This window comes from Phascolarctos cinereus, unplaced genomic scaffold (genome assembly GCF_003287225.1).
Source record: "Phascolarctos cinereus isolate Bilbo 61053 unplaced genomic scaffold, phaCin_HiC Scaffold_2;HRSCAF=192, whole genome shotgun sequence".
In the NCBI taxonomy this organism is placed as follows: domain Eukaryota; kingdom Metazoa; phylum Chordata; class Mammalia; order Diprotodontia; family Phascolarctidae; genus Phascolarctos; species Phascolarctos cinereus.
The window spans coordinates 359,852,909-359,869,243 of NW_027555625.1; the positions used below are offsets into that span (position 1 = coordinate 359,852,909).

Sequence of the window (16,335 nt, forward strand, 5' to 3'; positions counted from 1 at the left end):
GTTACCAATGATCTCTTACTTGCCAAATCTGGTGGCCTGTTTTCAATTCTCATCCTTCTTGATCTCTCTGCAGCATTTGAAACTGCTGACCATCCTTTTTTTTTTTACACCATTCTCTTTTGATTTGCCTTCAAGATTTCTAACTACTCCTAAATCTTCTATCTATTTTTGTTCTTTGGATTTTTTTTAGTTATATCATTCTATCTTGGTTTGCCTCCTTCGTGTTTAACTATTCCTTCTAAGTCTTTTCTGCTGGATTATCAACCATAACCCACCTCATAACTGTAAGTATACAACAAGACTCTGCCTTGAGCTCTTCTCTCTTCTCTTTAATGATCTTATCAAATCTTCATTAGTTTAATAATCATTTCAAATCTGCCAGAATGATATTACTAAAGCCAGATCTGACCTGTCACTCTCCAACTCAAGAAACTTCAATAGTCCTCTCTTTATTCTAGGCTCAATACAAAATCTTCTGCCAGTTAGTGGCTTTCACAACTAGGCTCCAACCCAGCTATTCTCGAGATTATAATACATTATTGCTCTTCATTAACTTTATGGCCCAGACACACTGGCCTCACTGATGTTCCTCACACATGACCTTCCACCTCCCATTTCTATGCCTTTGTATTAAGTGTTCCCCATAGCTGGAATGAACTCTGTCCTCATCTCTACCTCTTTGAATTCCTAATTTCCTTTAAAGCTTAGCTCAAGCACCACATGAGCCCTTTCCTGGTCTTCCCAGCTGCAAATCCCTGCCTTCCCAAATAACCTTGTGGCTATTTTGTATATTCTTAAAAGTATACATACTGATTCCACTAGTGGACTATAAGCTATTTGAGGGCAGAGACTTTTATTTTTGTGTTTGAATTCCTGATACTTAGCATAGTGTATACCACATTGTAGGCAAATTATAAATGTGATAGAAAACTAGACTGATTCAGACTCAAGGAGTCACCATTAAAGGTTCCATGACAATGTAGGAGGTATTCTCCTGTTAAGTGCCTCAGGGATTGGTGTTTGGCCCTTTAAGATTTTAGTTAATGACTTGGATGAAGCCCTAAATGAAACATCAGATTTAAAGATGACATAACCTACATACTAGATAATAGTATCCAAAAAGATGTCAACAGGATAGAAAAAATGGGTTGCATCTAATAAGATGAAATTTAGTATGGAAAAATGTATTCCTGCATTTAGGCTCAAGAAATCAACTTCCTGAAGACAAAATGGGGGCAAACAGGGCTAAATAGCAGTTAATCTGAAAAACAAAGACCTGAGAACTTTAGTGGATTACAAGCTCAATATGAATCAATAGTGCGCTTTGCCAGCAAAAGAAAAAAGCAAACAAAAAAACCCCTCATGCGCACTTGGACTGGGACAGTGGATGGAGCATCAGACCTCGAGTCAGGAAGAGTCATCTTCCTGAGTTCAAATCTGGTCTCAGACACTTACTAGCCATGTCACCTTGGGCAAGTCACTTAACCCTGTTGGCTTCAGTTTCCTCAACTGTAAAATAAGCTAGAGAAGGCAATGGCAAGCCACTCCAGTATCTTTGCCAAGAAAGCCCAAATGGGGTCACAAAGAGTTGGACATGACTAAAAACAACCAAACAATAACAACAATAATAACCTTCAACTGAATTAAAAGAGGAATACCTTCTAGAAATAGAGATGATAGTCCCATTCTACTTAGCTTGGTCAAATCTCATTTGCAGTATTGCCTTCAGTCCTGGGCACCACATTTTAAAAAGTGCATTGATGAGCTAGATAGTGTACCGGCAGGATCATCAGGATGACAAGAGACCCTACGCCACATGAAAATCAGTTGAGGGAACTAGGGGTGCTTAGCCTAGCCAAGTGGTGACTCAAGGAGGACAGGATCACTGTATTCATGCTTTTAGAAGGCCATCACATGGAAGAGGGTTTAGACTTGTTCTGTTTTCTGAAGAGCACAAAAATAGAAGGAATGGGTAGCAGTTGGAAAGAAACTAAATATTAGGCTTCATTATTCAAAAAACTTTCTAACAATTAAAGGTATTCAAAACTGCAATAGTCTGCCTGAGAAGGTAGTAGGTTCTTCCTCATGTAATATGAATTTTTCTGGTATGGATAACATTATTATGAATTTCTCTGGAGATTTATGAAAGTCTTAAAGCAAAGGTTGAATGACTAGTTGTGTATATTGTCAGAAAAAAACCTTTTTTGGACTACATCGTCAATCAATAAATCAATCAACACGCATTTATGCACCTATTCCATGCCGGGCATTGTGCTAGGCATTGGATAGTACCCAAGATACATTCCAACCCTAAAATTCTGTGATTTTATAATTCTGAAACATGTTATGGGACCATCTTTTGCAGAAAAAAAAAGTCTTTTGAGATCCTTAAAACATTAATAATTAGTCCTCCTTTATGGAATCCAAGTGAGATCTTTATAAATTTTACCTTATACAGAATAGTCATGTTTTATGAAGTCCCTGTGCATAATACTTCTATACTTCAGAACAGTAAGGATCACAGCCCAGAGGTGATATGGATAGTGGAAAGAATGCTAGATTTGGCATGAGGAAGACCTGGGTTCAAATCCCATGTTAGACACTTATTATCTAAGGGATCTTAAGCATATCACTTAACTTCTCTGTCCCTCAGTTTCCTCATCTATAAAATTGGGAAGTTAGATTTCAGATCTCTTCCAACTCTAAATTGATGATTTTATGATCCTGTGATCTACCCATGTTTGCCAATCCTGTGCAACTCTTGTCTACATCCTCCAGAAAGGCTCCATAGTAGTGTCTGGCCAATTTGGTTGGGAGTCTTCCTCTAGGTGCTTCACTTTTCTGTGACTATCATTGGGGCACACAGACCATCTGTCAGTCCCTCACTCTTGCTGCATGGACAGGCATGTCCCCTTTTAGTCATAGATCTCTTTGATGATATCTCTTACAGCATTTCTTGTATACATTTTTTGGTTGATAACATACAACAATCTATACACACACACACACACACACACACACACACACACGTCTCTGTGCTGTTAGTTGGATCACCAAGAGAAGAGCACATATTAGTGTTAAAAAGATAGATTTGTATGCTAGGGAGCAGCTTGGAACCATTCAGAATGCTGTGCAATTTCCCAAATGGGATCTAGTCTGGTTTCTTTCTGCTCAATTCTTGGCCCACTTCATTATTCATTATCCATCTGCAGTTCCTGAAATGCATATTGATGGGCCAAATTGGCACACTACCTAGAGACTGCATGTCACAATCTGGGATACAGGCCTTTTCCTATCATAGATGACATTACTGTGTATTTCACTAAGGAAAGTTTGTCACGTTCTGAGGCTCAACTCAATTAGCACAAGGTCAGCTGGGAACAGGGTCATTTGCAGAACCTTGGCATGAATAGGAAATGCTTCTTTCATTGGGACTTGCCACAGAATTTCTTCCATAAAACTAGTGAACACCTTTGGCAAATAAATAGCTCCCTGTCTGACACCTTGCCTGATAGCTATAGCAGGCACATTGTTGAATAGAGTAATCTCTTTTGTCACGTCTGTCCTCGAATCTTGTATAGTTCTGACACTTTGTCTGAGGAAAGCTTTTATGGTTTCATTTTGCTCTAGCCAGCCAAACGACTCCTTAAAGTCAATAAACTATATTTTAACGGACCAGAAGCAGCTATCTTCAAATATAGCAGTCAGTGCAGTATCAGCTGCCTCTGTGCAATCAGATTATCTAGTCATTGGAGCAAAGGTCAGAGTAAATGCCAAAAGAGAAGGAAGGATAAAAGTGAGATGAAGGGACTATAGCAGGTGAACTGCCTTTGAAAACTGGGAAATGGATCAAAGGAAACAACTTCACTTAATTAACATTTCCAAAAGAAGTTTAATTGATACAAAAATGATTACTACGAGAAAGAGGCAGAAAGAGCTCTTAAAACACCTTAACAGTGATAAACACTTAATCTCCTTGTCTAGAGGGAATGCAGTAACCAAAAGCAATGTGAATTTAGAGTACAAGCTCATTTGCAAAACACCACAACAGAGAAAAATGGAAGATTATGAGCAATATTACCTCCTCAAACTTCAAAGGCTGTTAGGGAGAAAGTGAGCCTATGGAAAGCTGAGCATTAGATAGAGTTAAACTAGATTATTCTGAGAACAACTTCTTATTCATGCTGACAACAAATAAACCCATAACAGAACAGATAACTCCAGCATTTTTATAGTGGTCTATTCCTCAACAAAAGAGGAGCCGCAACATTTGGACTCAATTCACTCTTGTACCCAATATACTATGTAAAGCAGTGCTAATGCTATGAAGAACAGGTAGACCTAAGTGTACAGAGAAAAAATGTGCACAAAACAACACAATTGTTAAAGGGTCAGTGCTCAAAATACCTATCACAAAAGGTTGACGAGCTTGGAAAGAAAGAAAGAAAGAAAGAAAGAAAGAAAGAAAGAAAGAAAGAAAGAAAGAAAGAAAGAAAGAAAGAAAGAAAGAAAGAAAGAAAGAAGAAAGAAAGAAAGAAAGAAAGAAAGGAAGGAAGGAAGGAAGGAAGGAAGGAAGGAAGGAAGGAAGGAAGGAAGGAAGGAAGGAAGGAAGGGAGGAAGGGAGGAAGGGAGGAAGGGAGGAAGGGAGGAAGGAAGGAAGAAGGAAGGAAGGAAGGAAGGAAGGAAGGAAGGAAGGAAGGAAGGAGAAAGAGAGAAAGAAAGAAAGAAAGAAAGAAAGAAAGAAAGAAAGAAAGAAAGAAAGAGAGAGAGAGAAAGAGAAAGGAAGGAAGCAAGGAAGGAAGGAAGGAAGGAAGAGCAAGAGCACACATGCATGCAAGAGAGAGACAGAGACAGAGAGAAAGAGAGAGACAGAGAGAGGAAGGAAGAAAGACTGAGAAGACATCAGCAACGGCAGAACTATATCCCTGATTTGTTGCCATAAAACAAAATCTTTATGACACTTGCATGCATGTATTAAAGATATTGTCAGTGAAGAAAGATGACAGATAGATACATAGATACATAGCCAGCAGATAGGTAGACAGATGGATAAATAGAAGATAAGCGATACAGTGAATTTTGTCTTGCCGCTGGACTTTGATGACTCAGGAAGAAGTGAGGCTGATGACTTTGTGCAATTCTACCTCACTTAAATCCAATTCCTGCTCAAGTCAAGACATCACTCTGTGATGTTATCAGTCCTCTTCAAAAATAACACACAAAAGCATTTATGAAGTGCATACTCTATGTCAGGCACTGTGCTAAGCACTGGAAATAAAAATGCAAGCAAAACAGAAATAGAGTTCCAGGCCTCAAAGAGCTTGCACTCTAGTGGGAGCAGACAGCACATGAAAGGGAGCTGAAAAATGAGGAGGGGCGAGAATGAGCACAGAAAGTACCTACCTGGGGATAGAGTGGAGATGTAGTCTGAGGTGCCATGGGCTGTTATGAATTTAGGAGCCAAATATCTGACAAAATTTGTCTACAGTGGTACATGTGTTTATAGGCACACAGTTGACCAAGAGGTACAGAGAACAAAAAATTCTGTTGTATATTTAGTGCTGCTTATGAGAGTACCTAGGCTAATTAAAAAAAAAAAAAGAAAAAGAAAAAGAAAACTTAAGCTAAAAGTGGCCTGTGAATAAACTCCTCACATGAATTGAGTTAGTCTTAATTGCTTATAAAACAAATGTTTGGTTCAAACGATTATCACATGCCATAAAAAATCAAATGGATAGCATTTATTTGGTGCTAGAATCATAAATTAAAGGATGACAGATTTAGAGTAGGAAGGAATCTCACACATCATTGATTCCAACCTATCAATTTTATGGATGAAGAAACTGAGGCCAAAAGAGGTTCAGGGACTTACTCAAGGTCATGGAATTAGGATTTGAACTCCAGTCTTCTGAACCCAAACCCAGATCTTTTCCCACTACACCCTACTCACTCTAGAAATATTTAGACTCACAGTCCTAGAGCAGGGATGGTGAACCTGTGGCTTCAAGGCCACATGTGGCCCTGTAGGTCCTCAAGTGCAGCCCTTTGACTGAATCCAAACTTCACAGAACAAATCCCCTTAATAAAAGCATTTGTTCTGTAAAACTTGGACTCAGTCAAAATACCACACCCAAGGACCTAGAAGCCTAGAGGCCACAGCTTCCTCACCTTGTCCTAGAGTCTTAGACTCACAGAACCCCACTGTGGGAAGGGATCACAGAGACAACCTTTACTTCACCTTCTACCTCATCACCACCAAAAAAAAGGAAAAAAAGAAAATGCTCTGCATTTGTTTTATTGTGGAAATGTTATTTAGGAAACATTTGCTAATGTGGTCATCAACAAAATGTCCTGAAGGAAATGGATATTAATTGCATATGCAGACCTTTAACAGAATTTTAATTTAACTCCCAACACAACCATGGCAACTTAATCTAGTATACCAACTTCAGCTGCTATTTTCATTCTGGAAAGATCTGAGTCACTAAGAGCACAGTGCATTTTCAAACTCCCATATCCAAAGGAATTAATTAATGGTAGAATAATTAGAGAATCATAGACCAGCTCTAAAACAATCACCCTGACAAGAGCAATCCTTCATCCTTATCGGAAACTTTGTTAAAGACTGCATTTGAGAGGCAACATTGCAAAGTGGATAGCATTCTGGCTTTGGAGTCAGGAAGACTGGTTTGACTTCTACTCAGATATTTATGACCTCAGTTTCCTTATCTGGTAAATAAAGGCTTCTAAGATCACTTCCAACTCTATATCCATGACCCCGTGATTTACTAACCCATCAAATTCATAAGAAAAGAAGAATGATACTCTCCTGCCTTTATACTGGAAAGTTCCCCACATGTCCCCCTTCAATCCTGCCTCAAAGAGTCCTTCTCTTCCTTCAAGAAGCAGCTCTGGACTCTGATGACTCTGGAGGAGAAAGTGAGGCTCCCCTCTGCCTCACCGAAATCCAAATTCTCAAGCAATTCATGACATCACCCTCAGATGTCATTGGACCTCTTGGAGAAAGAGGCATGAACAACAACAGCAGCTCAGGTGCCATCTTCGTTCTGCATGAAGCCTTTGCTGATTTCCCCCTTGCCTAGAGGCCAGTAATAGGAAACCGATCACTTAATGCAGCTGGATGAATGAAAAGTGCTCCAGATTCTGAATTTGGAAAATCATTCTAGTCATTGCTTTCCTCCTAACTCAATGAGTGGCATTCCCCTCTCTGGGCTTCAGTTTCTTCATCTCTAAAATCAGGCGGCTAGACTAGATGATCTTCCAGGTCCTTTCCAGCTTTGACATTTTATTTTCTAAGGTCCCTTCCAGCTGTGGTATAATAGGGAGAATGTTGGGTTTTAATCACCCCTCTATAGCTCACTGGCTCTGTGATTTTGCAAAAGTCATCTTACCCCTCTCAGCCTTGGTTTCCTTATCTGTAAAATGAGGAGAGTGATACTTACGCCACCTACTTTACCGAGGTGTGAGGAAAATACTTGGAAAATCTTAAAGCACTAACAAAATGGGAGCTATTTTTATTCTTCTGGCTCTTTTTCTACTGTATTGAGGTCTGTCCTAGTTCTGACCTTTTATGGCAGCTAGATGGCTCACTGGATAGATCACTGGGCCTGGAGTCATGAAGACCTCAGTCAGGCCCTGCCTCACATACTCATTAGCTGGGTGACCCTGGGCAGGTCACTTAATCTCTGCTTGCCTCAAGTTTTTGTGACTATAACATGGGGATAATAATAGGACCTACATTGCATGGGTGTTGTGAGGATCTGATGAGATCATATTTATGAATGCTTAGCACAGTGTCTGGCACATAGCAGACGTTTAATACATGCTCGTTCCCTCCTTTCCTATAATTCTAATATCCTTTCCAGCTCTGACATGATTTCAAAAGATCCCTTCTAATGCCAGCACTCAATGTCTTAGGAACACAAATTCAGTTGATTCTTTGGATAGGTTTACTAAGGGCCAATTTGTAGGTTAGTGGCTCTTTACAGACCATCGTTCATCACCCTCGTTGCCCTGGGAATATGTCTATGCACTAGTTGATTTCTGTTATAAAATATAGAAGAGGGAAAAAAGAATTTTAGAAATATTCCAATCTATTTAATAGATAGGAAAACTGAGACATAGAGTAATTGTGCTGATAGCAACTCTCATTACCTTGGGGAACAGTGGAACCAACTCCCTTTTTAGAATTTAATATCCCCTGATAAGTTTATAGAAGGGTGGCTAGGTGGTGCAGTGGATGGAGCACTGCGCCTGGAGCCTGGAAGACCTGGCCTAGCTGTATGACCCTGGGCAAGTCACTTAACCCCACTTTCCTCAGTTTCCTCATCTGTAAAATGATCTGGAGAAGGAAATAGCAAACCACTCCATTATCTTTGCCAAGAAAACCCCTAATGGGGTCACAAAGAGTCAGACATGACTGATCAACAACAAAAAGCAACATTATTAATTAATCTTTTTTTTTCCTCCTTCACACTTCCTAGGCACCTCCATGCATAGGACAGGCACACAGGTACATAATAAACATTTTTGATTGATTACCTGCAGCAGCTAACTCAGTTCAAATTATTTGACCATGTTTAATACTCAGGTTGGTCAAATAGAGAAGACCATTCTCTTCAAAAAGGCACAATAGAGAAATGAAATTTAACTTGAAAGTGAAAATCAAACATTATCTATTAAATGCCTACTACATGAAAAGGGCTAAGAGGGATACAAAGATGAGCCAGACTTAGTCCTACCCTCATTAAACTTAGTCTGTTAGGGGAGACAGGAGCAATATATGTGCATATAAGTATAATATAAAACAGAATGTGGTAAGTGCATAAGTGAGTTACAAAGTTACAAGGAGGGAAAAACCATTTAAAATGAATTAGGAAAGGCATCAGGCAGAAGGTAACATTTGATCAGGTCCACGAATATCAACCTCTTCCTTTAAGAGATTGAGTGACTTACCCACACTCACACAGGCAATAAAGTGAGAGGAAGAAGGAAAGGGAACAAAATATATACTAAGGGACTACCATGTGTCAGGCAATGCGCTAAAAGCTTTACAAATATCATCTCATCTGATCCTCAAAGCAATCCTGCAAAGTAGATGCTATCATTATCCCCATTTTAGAGTTGAGGAAACTGAGGCAGACAGCAGTTAAATGACTTGCCCAGGTCACATAGCTAGTAAGTGTTTGAGGAGGGAATATGAAATTAGATCTTCCTGACTGCAAGTCTAACACTGTCTCACCTAGTTACCTAGTGGGCTACATCTAATATAGTCACCTCTGCCTCCTCTGAAGCTTTTTCTGTAGCGGCTAACGAGTACCTGAACTGCCCCATCTGTGTCCACTGGAGTCTCCTCTGATATCTTTGAATCTCTACCATCTCCTCCTTCCTTCCCTGCCCCTAGATGCTCATTATCTCACCCATCTGCACATGGCTTCATATTTTCATTGAGCTATTTTCCCCCATACATAAAATCTGCCTTACCGGCACCACAATAACAGTACCCCAAAGAGACTGTTTCCAACACTGCTCTTGTCTTTTCCAGAGTAGCCAGCACAGTACTGGGATCATAATGGTGTTGAGCAAAGTGTCTATGCACAGCGGGAGAGAGGTGTAGGTCATCTCCTACAAAACTGTTAGCCCACTTGTGTCAGTAGATGGCGTACTCGTCCATTAAATCACTATCACTAGCCTATGGAAAAGTAAAATACTGTATCCACAAACCTATGTCACAGAGACTTCCGATCCAGCCATCCTCACAGATACATTGCCAGGGTAGGGAACAACTTCCATGTAGACAGCCAGGAAAGGGCATACACTCATTGCACAGGGGTCCCTGCCAACCAGGTCGACATCTGCAAGAGTCCAAGAGTTTATTGGAGGTAAAATTAATCAAGTCATTATCTGATGTAATTAAGCTGAAATTTCCACTCAGCTCAGAAATTAGGAAGAAAAAAAGTAGAAGAGATCACTGGTAAAGACAGAAGGAAAAGAAAATGAGAAGACCTAAGCAGATCATAGAAACATAAAGGAAAAAGAAAAATATTGAGGATCAGAACCCCTAATTGTCACTGCAAGTAGAATATAAGTTCCTTGAGGTCAGGGCTGCCTCACTCTTATATCTGAAATCATAGCACTTATTTAGCACAGTGCCCAACACAGTAAATGTTTAATAAATGCTTGTTGATTGATGACGATAAATGGAGATCCTAAGAGATAGTGAGGCTGGAAAACTGGTACTTGGCACAAGTCCCAGCCATGAGGGAGAAAATGGAAGTAAATACCCATCATCTGGCACCCTGTTCTGAGTCTGTCCAAGAGCAGCTTCCCTCTCCTCTCCCTGGTCCTCTCAATACCCCCTCTCAAAACCTACCTGTCTTAATACTTTCTGACCTCTCTCCTCTTGGCCTCTTGACTCATTCTTATATCGGAGTTACCTATGAGATTCCCAAATCACTATTCTCTTCAATACATTTTAATTTTTAAGTAAAATAAAGACAACTTCCATTTTGAAAGTACAAATAAAAAAGTAGAGGGGGAAATATAGTTCTGCTCTTCAAAAAATGTCACATTCTTGTTCCAATAATTCTGGAAAGCAATCTGGAATGTTGGGGGTTTTTTTTAAGTTACTAAAATTTCCATATCCATTGACCCAGAAATCACTGCTAGGCATATACCCCCAGAAAGCCAAAGACAAAAATAAATTTCCCATATACATAGAAATATTCATAACAATGCCTTTTGGGTAGAAGAACTGGAAAAAGTAGATGCCTATTAACTGAGGAATGGCTAAAAAAATGATACGTGAATCAAATGGAACAAGAAAAGATGAATGTGAACAATTTAGATAAGAATGGAAAAAATATGTGAACAGAATGAAGAACCAGGGAAACAACTTGCATAATGACTATAACAACGTAACTAAGGAAGAACAAAAACTGCAACTGAGTGGCTGTATCATTATAATGATCAAATTTGTCTCTAGAGGAAAAGTGAGAAAATGCACCTCACTCCCTTTTTTGCAGAGCTGGGGCGCTGCGGGTATGGAATATTGCACATATTGTCAGATTTGATTGAGATATTGGTTAGTTTTGCTCAACTGTATTCCTTGCTTTTTAAATCATTGTTACAAGGAATAACTCCATTGTTAGAAGAAGGCAAAGGATATAAATTAAAGTGGCCAAAAAAAATGAAAAACTTTTAAAAGAAAAAAAAGGCACATTCTCAGAATACTTAAATGCTTCAGAACTAGCGATTTTAATCGGTGTGGACGCTGCCTCCAGCTATATAGGTAAGAATCCTATTACTCCCTTGATGGGTTTGTCCCACTAAAAAATTCATCAGCTGGTGTCCAATTTTATGGTGATAAGCCTCTCTACTAGGCTGGTCCTTAAAGGACAGATTCACACTTCTGCTAGAAGACCTTACTATTCAGCTTGAAAAGACCAACCCAAGCTTTAATTCTGCGGGCATAGCCTTCAAAATCCAAGGGTCACATCCACACTAGAATGAGGCATTGCGGATGGGGGTGGGCGGAAAGAGCTTTCAACCATAAGAAGCTTAAAATCTTCAGTCTAACCCAAGGCAAAATGCCAAAAGAGGAAAGCTTTTTTTTTTAAGTGAAGAACTTATGCATACCTAATAGCTCTTTGTCTACTGTGAGCCCACGCCTGGAATCATTAAACTGCCAATCCTAGTTGCCAGAAAGGGGGGCAGGGAGCAGTTTGAGAGTAGCAGCTTTGGAACTCCCCCACTCTAGTGGGCTGGACAACCCTCAACGGTGAATCCACCTGCCAATCACTAATCGATTAATTGACAAGCATTTATTGTCTTCTGTGTGCTAGGCACTGTGCCTAGTGCTGGGAATACAAAGAAAAAATTAAACAATCTCTGACCTTAATAACCTAACATGCTATCAAAAGAAATAACATAGACATGTATGAGTACATGAAAAATGTATCACCAAGCCAATATGGACTGGCCTCATGGACAGCTTGCCCCAGAGGCATATCCTGCTCAGTGAGGATAGTGGGGTTTCTAGGGGGAGGGGAGGGAAAGGGGGGAAGTCTCCTAGAAAATCTTTGAGCGTTATTTCAATCTTAGTAATACATCCAATATTATCCCAAATAACCACCCACCTCTCAGCCCCTTTCTCCTCACCTGCACTGGTCCTTGTCACAGATCCCTCTGTCCGGGTGACAGTCGACCTCACATTCCAGGCCTAAAATACAGAAAGGACCCTTAAACTCCAGAAAACAAAAAAGAGATAAAGAACTGGCATTTTTATAGGAGGAGCCTTGATAGGACTCCTTAAGGCGGCAGAAAGATTACCTTTGAGTCTTAAAGAGGTTGAATGGTCTCCAAACAGCATCAGAGAAAACCCTTTTCTTTTAAGCTAGTAAAAAAATAAAAGGTTAACTAACTTTTTTAAAAACCTCAATTGGCCCTCAAAGGTGCTACAAATGTCATTTTGTCACTGTAAAATCCATAATCTAAGTGATGGGGCTTCTTCCGCTGGGCTCCCGGGTATGACTTAGCTGTGAAACAATAGCAACCTGGAAATCTAAGTTACAGTCCCAGGCCACACATCCTTTCTAGCTCCTGAGATCCTCAGTTTCCTCATCTGTAAAATGGAGATCAAATGGAGGTCTGCAAAATCTATGCATTGCCTAGATCACAATTCTGTTGTTATCTGTTTTGTTTGAGGGGGTTCTCTTACGTCCATGAGTGGTCTGCACAAAATGTGCTCCTACTATTTGGAAAATACCCCAAACCTGGCTCCTTCAGATAGAAGGCGGGATACTAAGCTATAGACAGCGATGTACGATAGAGATCTCAAAGCACCTAGAGCTGGGGGGAGGAAGAAAGCTGCTCACAATCAGACAAATAAGGCTTGCCCAAAGATCTAGGACTTACATTGCACCCACCTTCTGCTCGGGGTCAGAACGTTTTATGTCAGGAACCTGAGATGTTTGCATAGTTTTAGGGTCTTAGGGCTGTGTGTCCTGGGGGAGGTGTCCAAGCCCCAAAGCTTCAGGCCCTCAGCCCTGGGCCTTGAGCTCCCTCTCAGCCACTATCCCTCCCGGCAGTGCCTAGACCTTTGGCCCTTTCCCGTCCTTCCCTAGGAGACTTTCTCTTGGAGAAGAGTAATGCCCTCCCAGGAGAAAAGTAGTGACCTCCCAGAAGGGAGCCTTCCAGACCAGCAGGAGATAAGGGAGCACTGCGCCAAAGGAGTACTGGGGCCGGATGGGCACGTCCCTAAGAAAAAAAAAAAAACAGGAAAGAGCACTTTCCCCTCTGGACACGCAGATTCCGTACCTAAGGAATAGTGGGGTGGAATCTAAGCTGTGGCTAAAGGAGGGGAAGCTAAAGAGCCTGGGGGAGATGCCTTACCTAGAGCAGAGAAGAAGCAAAAAGGTGGCCCAAGAACGCACAACAGCAGCAAGGATCCCGGGGCGAACATCGCAGCACCAGAGGGGTTTTACTTGGCCACTGGCTGCAGAGGGGAAAAAAAGAGTATCCGATGAGTCCGAATACTCCACCTCCTCGAGTAGCCTGAACAGCGGCCACCCGCTTTCTCAGATGCTTTTCCCAACAAGAGGTTGGTGCGGTCCAGTCTCCTGGGACCACCCCTGCGGGAGGACACACTCAGCTTCCAGTGCAGTCCCCGTAAAACCTCCCTTCCGCGCCGCCTTTGATCTCCGGGGTCCTTCCACGACCGCCCCAGGGTGCAGTGGCGCGCCCAGCCCAGCCAACCGAGTCTGCCTGCACTGAGAGGAACGTGGAGCAGAGCTAGATGGGGGAGCCGCACCCGCCGGCCGCCCACCCGCCGCCGCAGCAGCCCCCGCCCAGCCCCAGCTTACACTCCCTTCTCCTCCCTTGGTCCCGGGACTCGTGGGTGGCTGCGCTGCCTCAATCTGGGGAAGCGGGCAGTGCCATATGGCCCAGTCCGGTCTCAGTGCCCCAGGACCTTAAAGCTCTCCTTGTCCGACACTTTTATTTTAAAAATCAAAAGATTGAAAATTTAGAGCTCAGAGACTACGTATTGCAACAGATGAGCAAACTGAGGCCCCAGAGTTAAGTGCTTGCCCAAAGTCCCAGAGGCACGCAGCAGCAGACTCCGAATTCACCCGAATGTGAACTCCACTTCCCAACGACTGTGTTCCCTAGAATCAGAGAGAAGCCCCAGACTGCAGCGGGACCAGGTGGGATCTGTTTCCTGAGTATCCGTGTGCTCCTTCCTGCCTCCCACATCTTCTTCATGTATCTCGCACTTGGTGCCCAGTCACTTCCTTAGAAATGTGGATTCTAGTCTGAGACGAAAACTGGAGTGTGTGTACACCTTACTAGCTGTTAACCTGGAATTCTCTTCCCTTCTCCCAGTTACCTGGAGCCCCGAAGACAAGTGCTTATGTATTCAGGATCAGTTTTATGGAGCTGCTCTGGGAAAATTTGATTTGTGAGCATTTTCCTACCTTGGTTTTTGAGTCTTTATTCTCCTTAGTGCCCACCCATAGCTATCTTCTGCTGCTGAAACCTCACCTAATACTCTTGTCCCTCCCCTTCGCACAATCTAGGCCCACAGTGGTACCTCTGGGTACTTTATCCTTCCCTTGACCTTCTCCCAGGCAAAACTTCTGTTTCCTAGATGATCTGAACAGCTGAGGCATGTTGGGAACCAGGATTTAATGTGTCCCACACACAAGAGATTTCTGCTTTGAAAGAGGATCCCAAGAAGCAAGGCTAAAACAACTGGAATTACTTTCCAACAGATAACTTCAGCCACCTTCCAGGCAGGTGAAGGTGGAATGGGAAAGAGGTATTTTGGAGTAGGAATCATGGAAAATTCGAGCTGGAAGGGGCCCTAACATAGAATGTCAGAGCTGGAAAGGAGCTGAAATTCTGTAATTGCGTAATAGTAATTTACATGAGTTCCCTAGCAAGGGGTGATTGTATGTAGACTGCGCTCTTTTAGTACCAATTCTAAGAGTAAGAGACCTCAGACTAGCAGGTATCAAGAAACAGAGAGAGAGAATTTCTGGGTGTGATTCTGAGAGAGAAATGGGAAAAAAAAAGACCTCTTTTCTTAAAAAAAAAATCTTTTCCATTTCTCCTGTGGGTAACTGATCTCAATGCCTTTTTCAAGTGCCTAGGTAGGAAGTGTGTGTGTGTGTGTGTGTGTGTGTGTGTGTGTGTGTGTGTGTGTAATCTAGAGCCCTTTAGTTAATAAAGCATTATCCTTAAAAAAAAAAAAAAAAAAGCACTAACTGCTATGTGTAAAGCACTGTGCTAAGTACCAGGGATATAAAGAGAAGCACAGGACTCCCTACTCTCAGGAACTCTTTTTTTTTTTTAAGCAATCAGGGTTAAGTGACTTGCCCAGGGTCACACAGCTAGTAAGTGTCAAGTGTTTGATCTGAGGTCACATTTGAACTCAGATCCTGGCTTCAGGTCCTGATTCCTGACTTCAGGACCGTGCTCTATCCACTATGCCACCTAGCTGCCCCTAGGAACTCTTATTCTAATAGGGGAACAACAGATTTCAGGGGCAAGCCAAATGAAACTGTCCATGTACCTTGGCTGCAGCACCAAAGTAAGTGCTAATGCTTCTTTAATGCCATTTCCACTGATAAAATCATAGCACTTCCTGATGGTGAACCATTCCACAATTATCAGCTTTGGTGACAAGAGCTTTTTTTTTTTTCCTGGGTCTTCAGTAGCTGTAGCTGTAGTGCCTGCAGGAGCAGATGCCAGGCTGCATCTCCACAGGGGTTGCTTCACAGGATGATGGCTGAGGGTACTGGGCTGAAAGCATTGCTATTCCCAAGGCTGTTGGGTTCAGGGTCCTGAGCTGTCTCCATCAGAGAGATATACACCAGAGACATATACTTCAGAGCTCAAAGTCTGCATTTTTAAGTGGAATTTATTCTCGTGGGGGATGGGGCATGCACCTTAATGGGAAAGAAAGCAGGACAATTGGGTAAATAGGCTTCACAATTTGACAGCACATTCATTCATTAGTTCAATCAGAGATGCCACTTGAGTATGAAGTAATGGGAACAAAAATATTTATGGATACAAATTTGTCCAAATCCTCATAGGGAAGAATCATAGACATCTGCATTACAGTCAAAAGGAAATATGTGCCCCTCCTTACTGCTCCCCATACATACATGCAGTTTGACACTGGGGAGGATCAGTTTCAGTGATTTCCATCCTACCTCCCCCTTCTCACTTCTCCTTTAAAGCTTCAAGAGAGGAAAAATACATTGGATTAGAGTTGAGGAGTGAAGGCTCGTCTGGCCTGGTTCATTT

The 16,335-nt window shown here is 41.8% G+C and overlaps 1 protein-coding gene across 1 annotated transcript in view; it reads right to left on the reverse strand.

The window, feature by feature from the left end:
* DLK1 (delta like non-canonical Notch ligand 1) overlaps nt 1–13,767 on the reverse strand; it is a 34,025-nt gene extending 20,258 nt beyond the window's left edge. The window contains exons 1-3 of the mRNA XM_021007307.1: nt 13,414–13,767; nt 12,181–12,241; nt 9,745–9,875 (exon numbers count right to left, since the gene is read on the reverse strand). Coding sequence (XP_020862966.1) covers nt 9,745–9,875; nt 12,181–12,241; nt 13,414–13,483 — 262 coding nt within the window. The 5' untranslated portion in view covers nt 13,484–13,767. The remainder of the gene's footprint in view (nt 1–9,744; nt 9,876–12,180; nt 12,242–13,413) is intronic.
* Between the last annotated feature and the right edge of the window lie 2,568 nt (nt 13,768–16,335).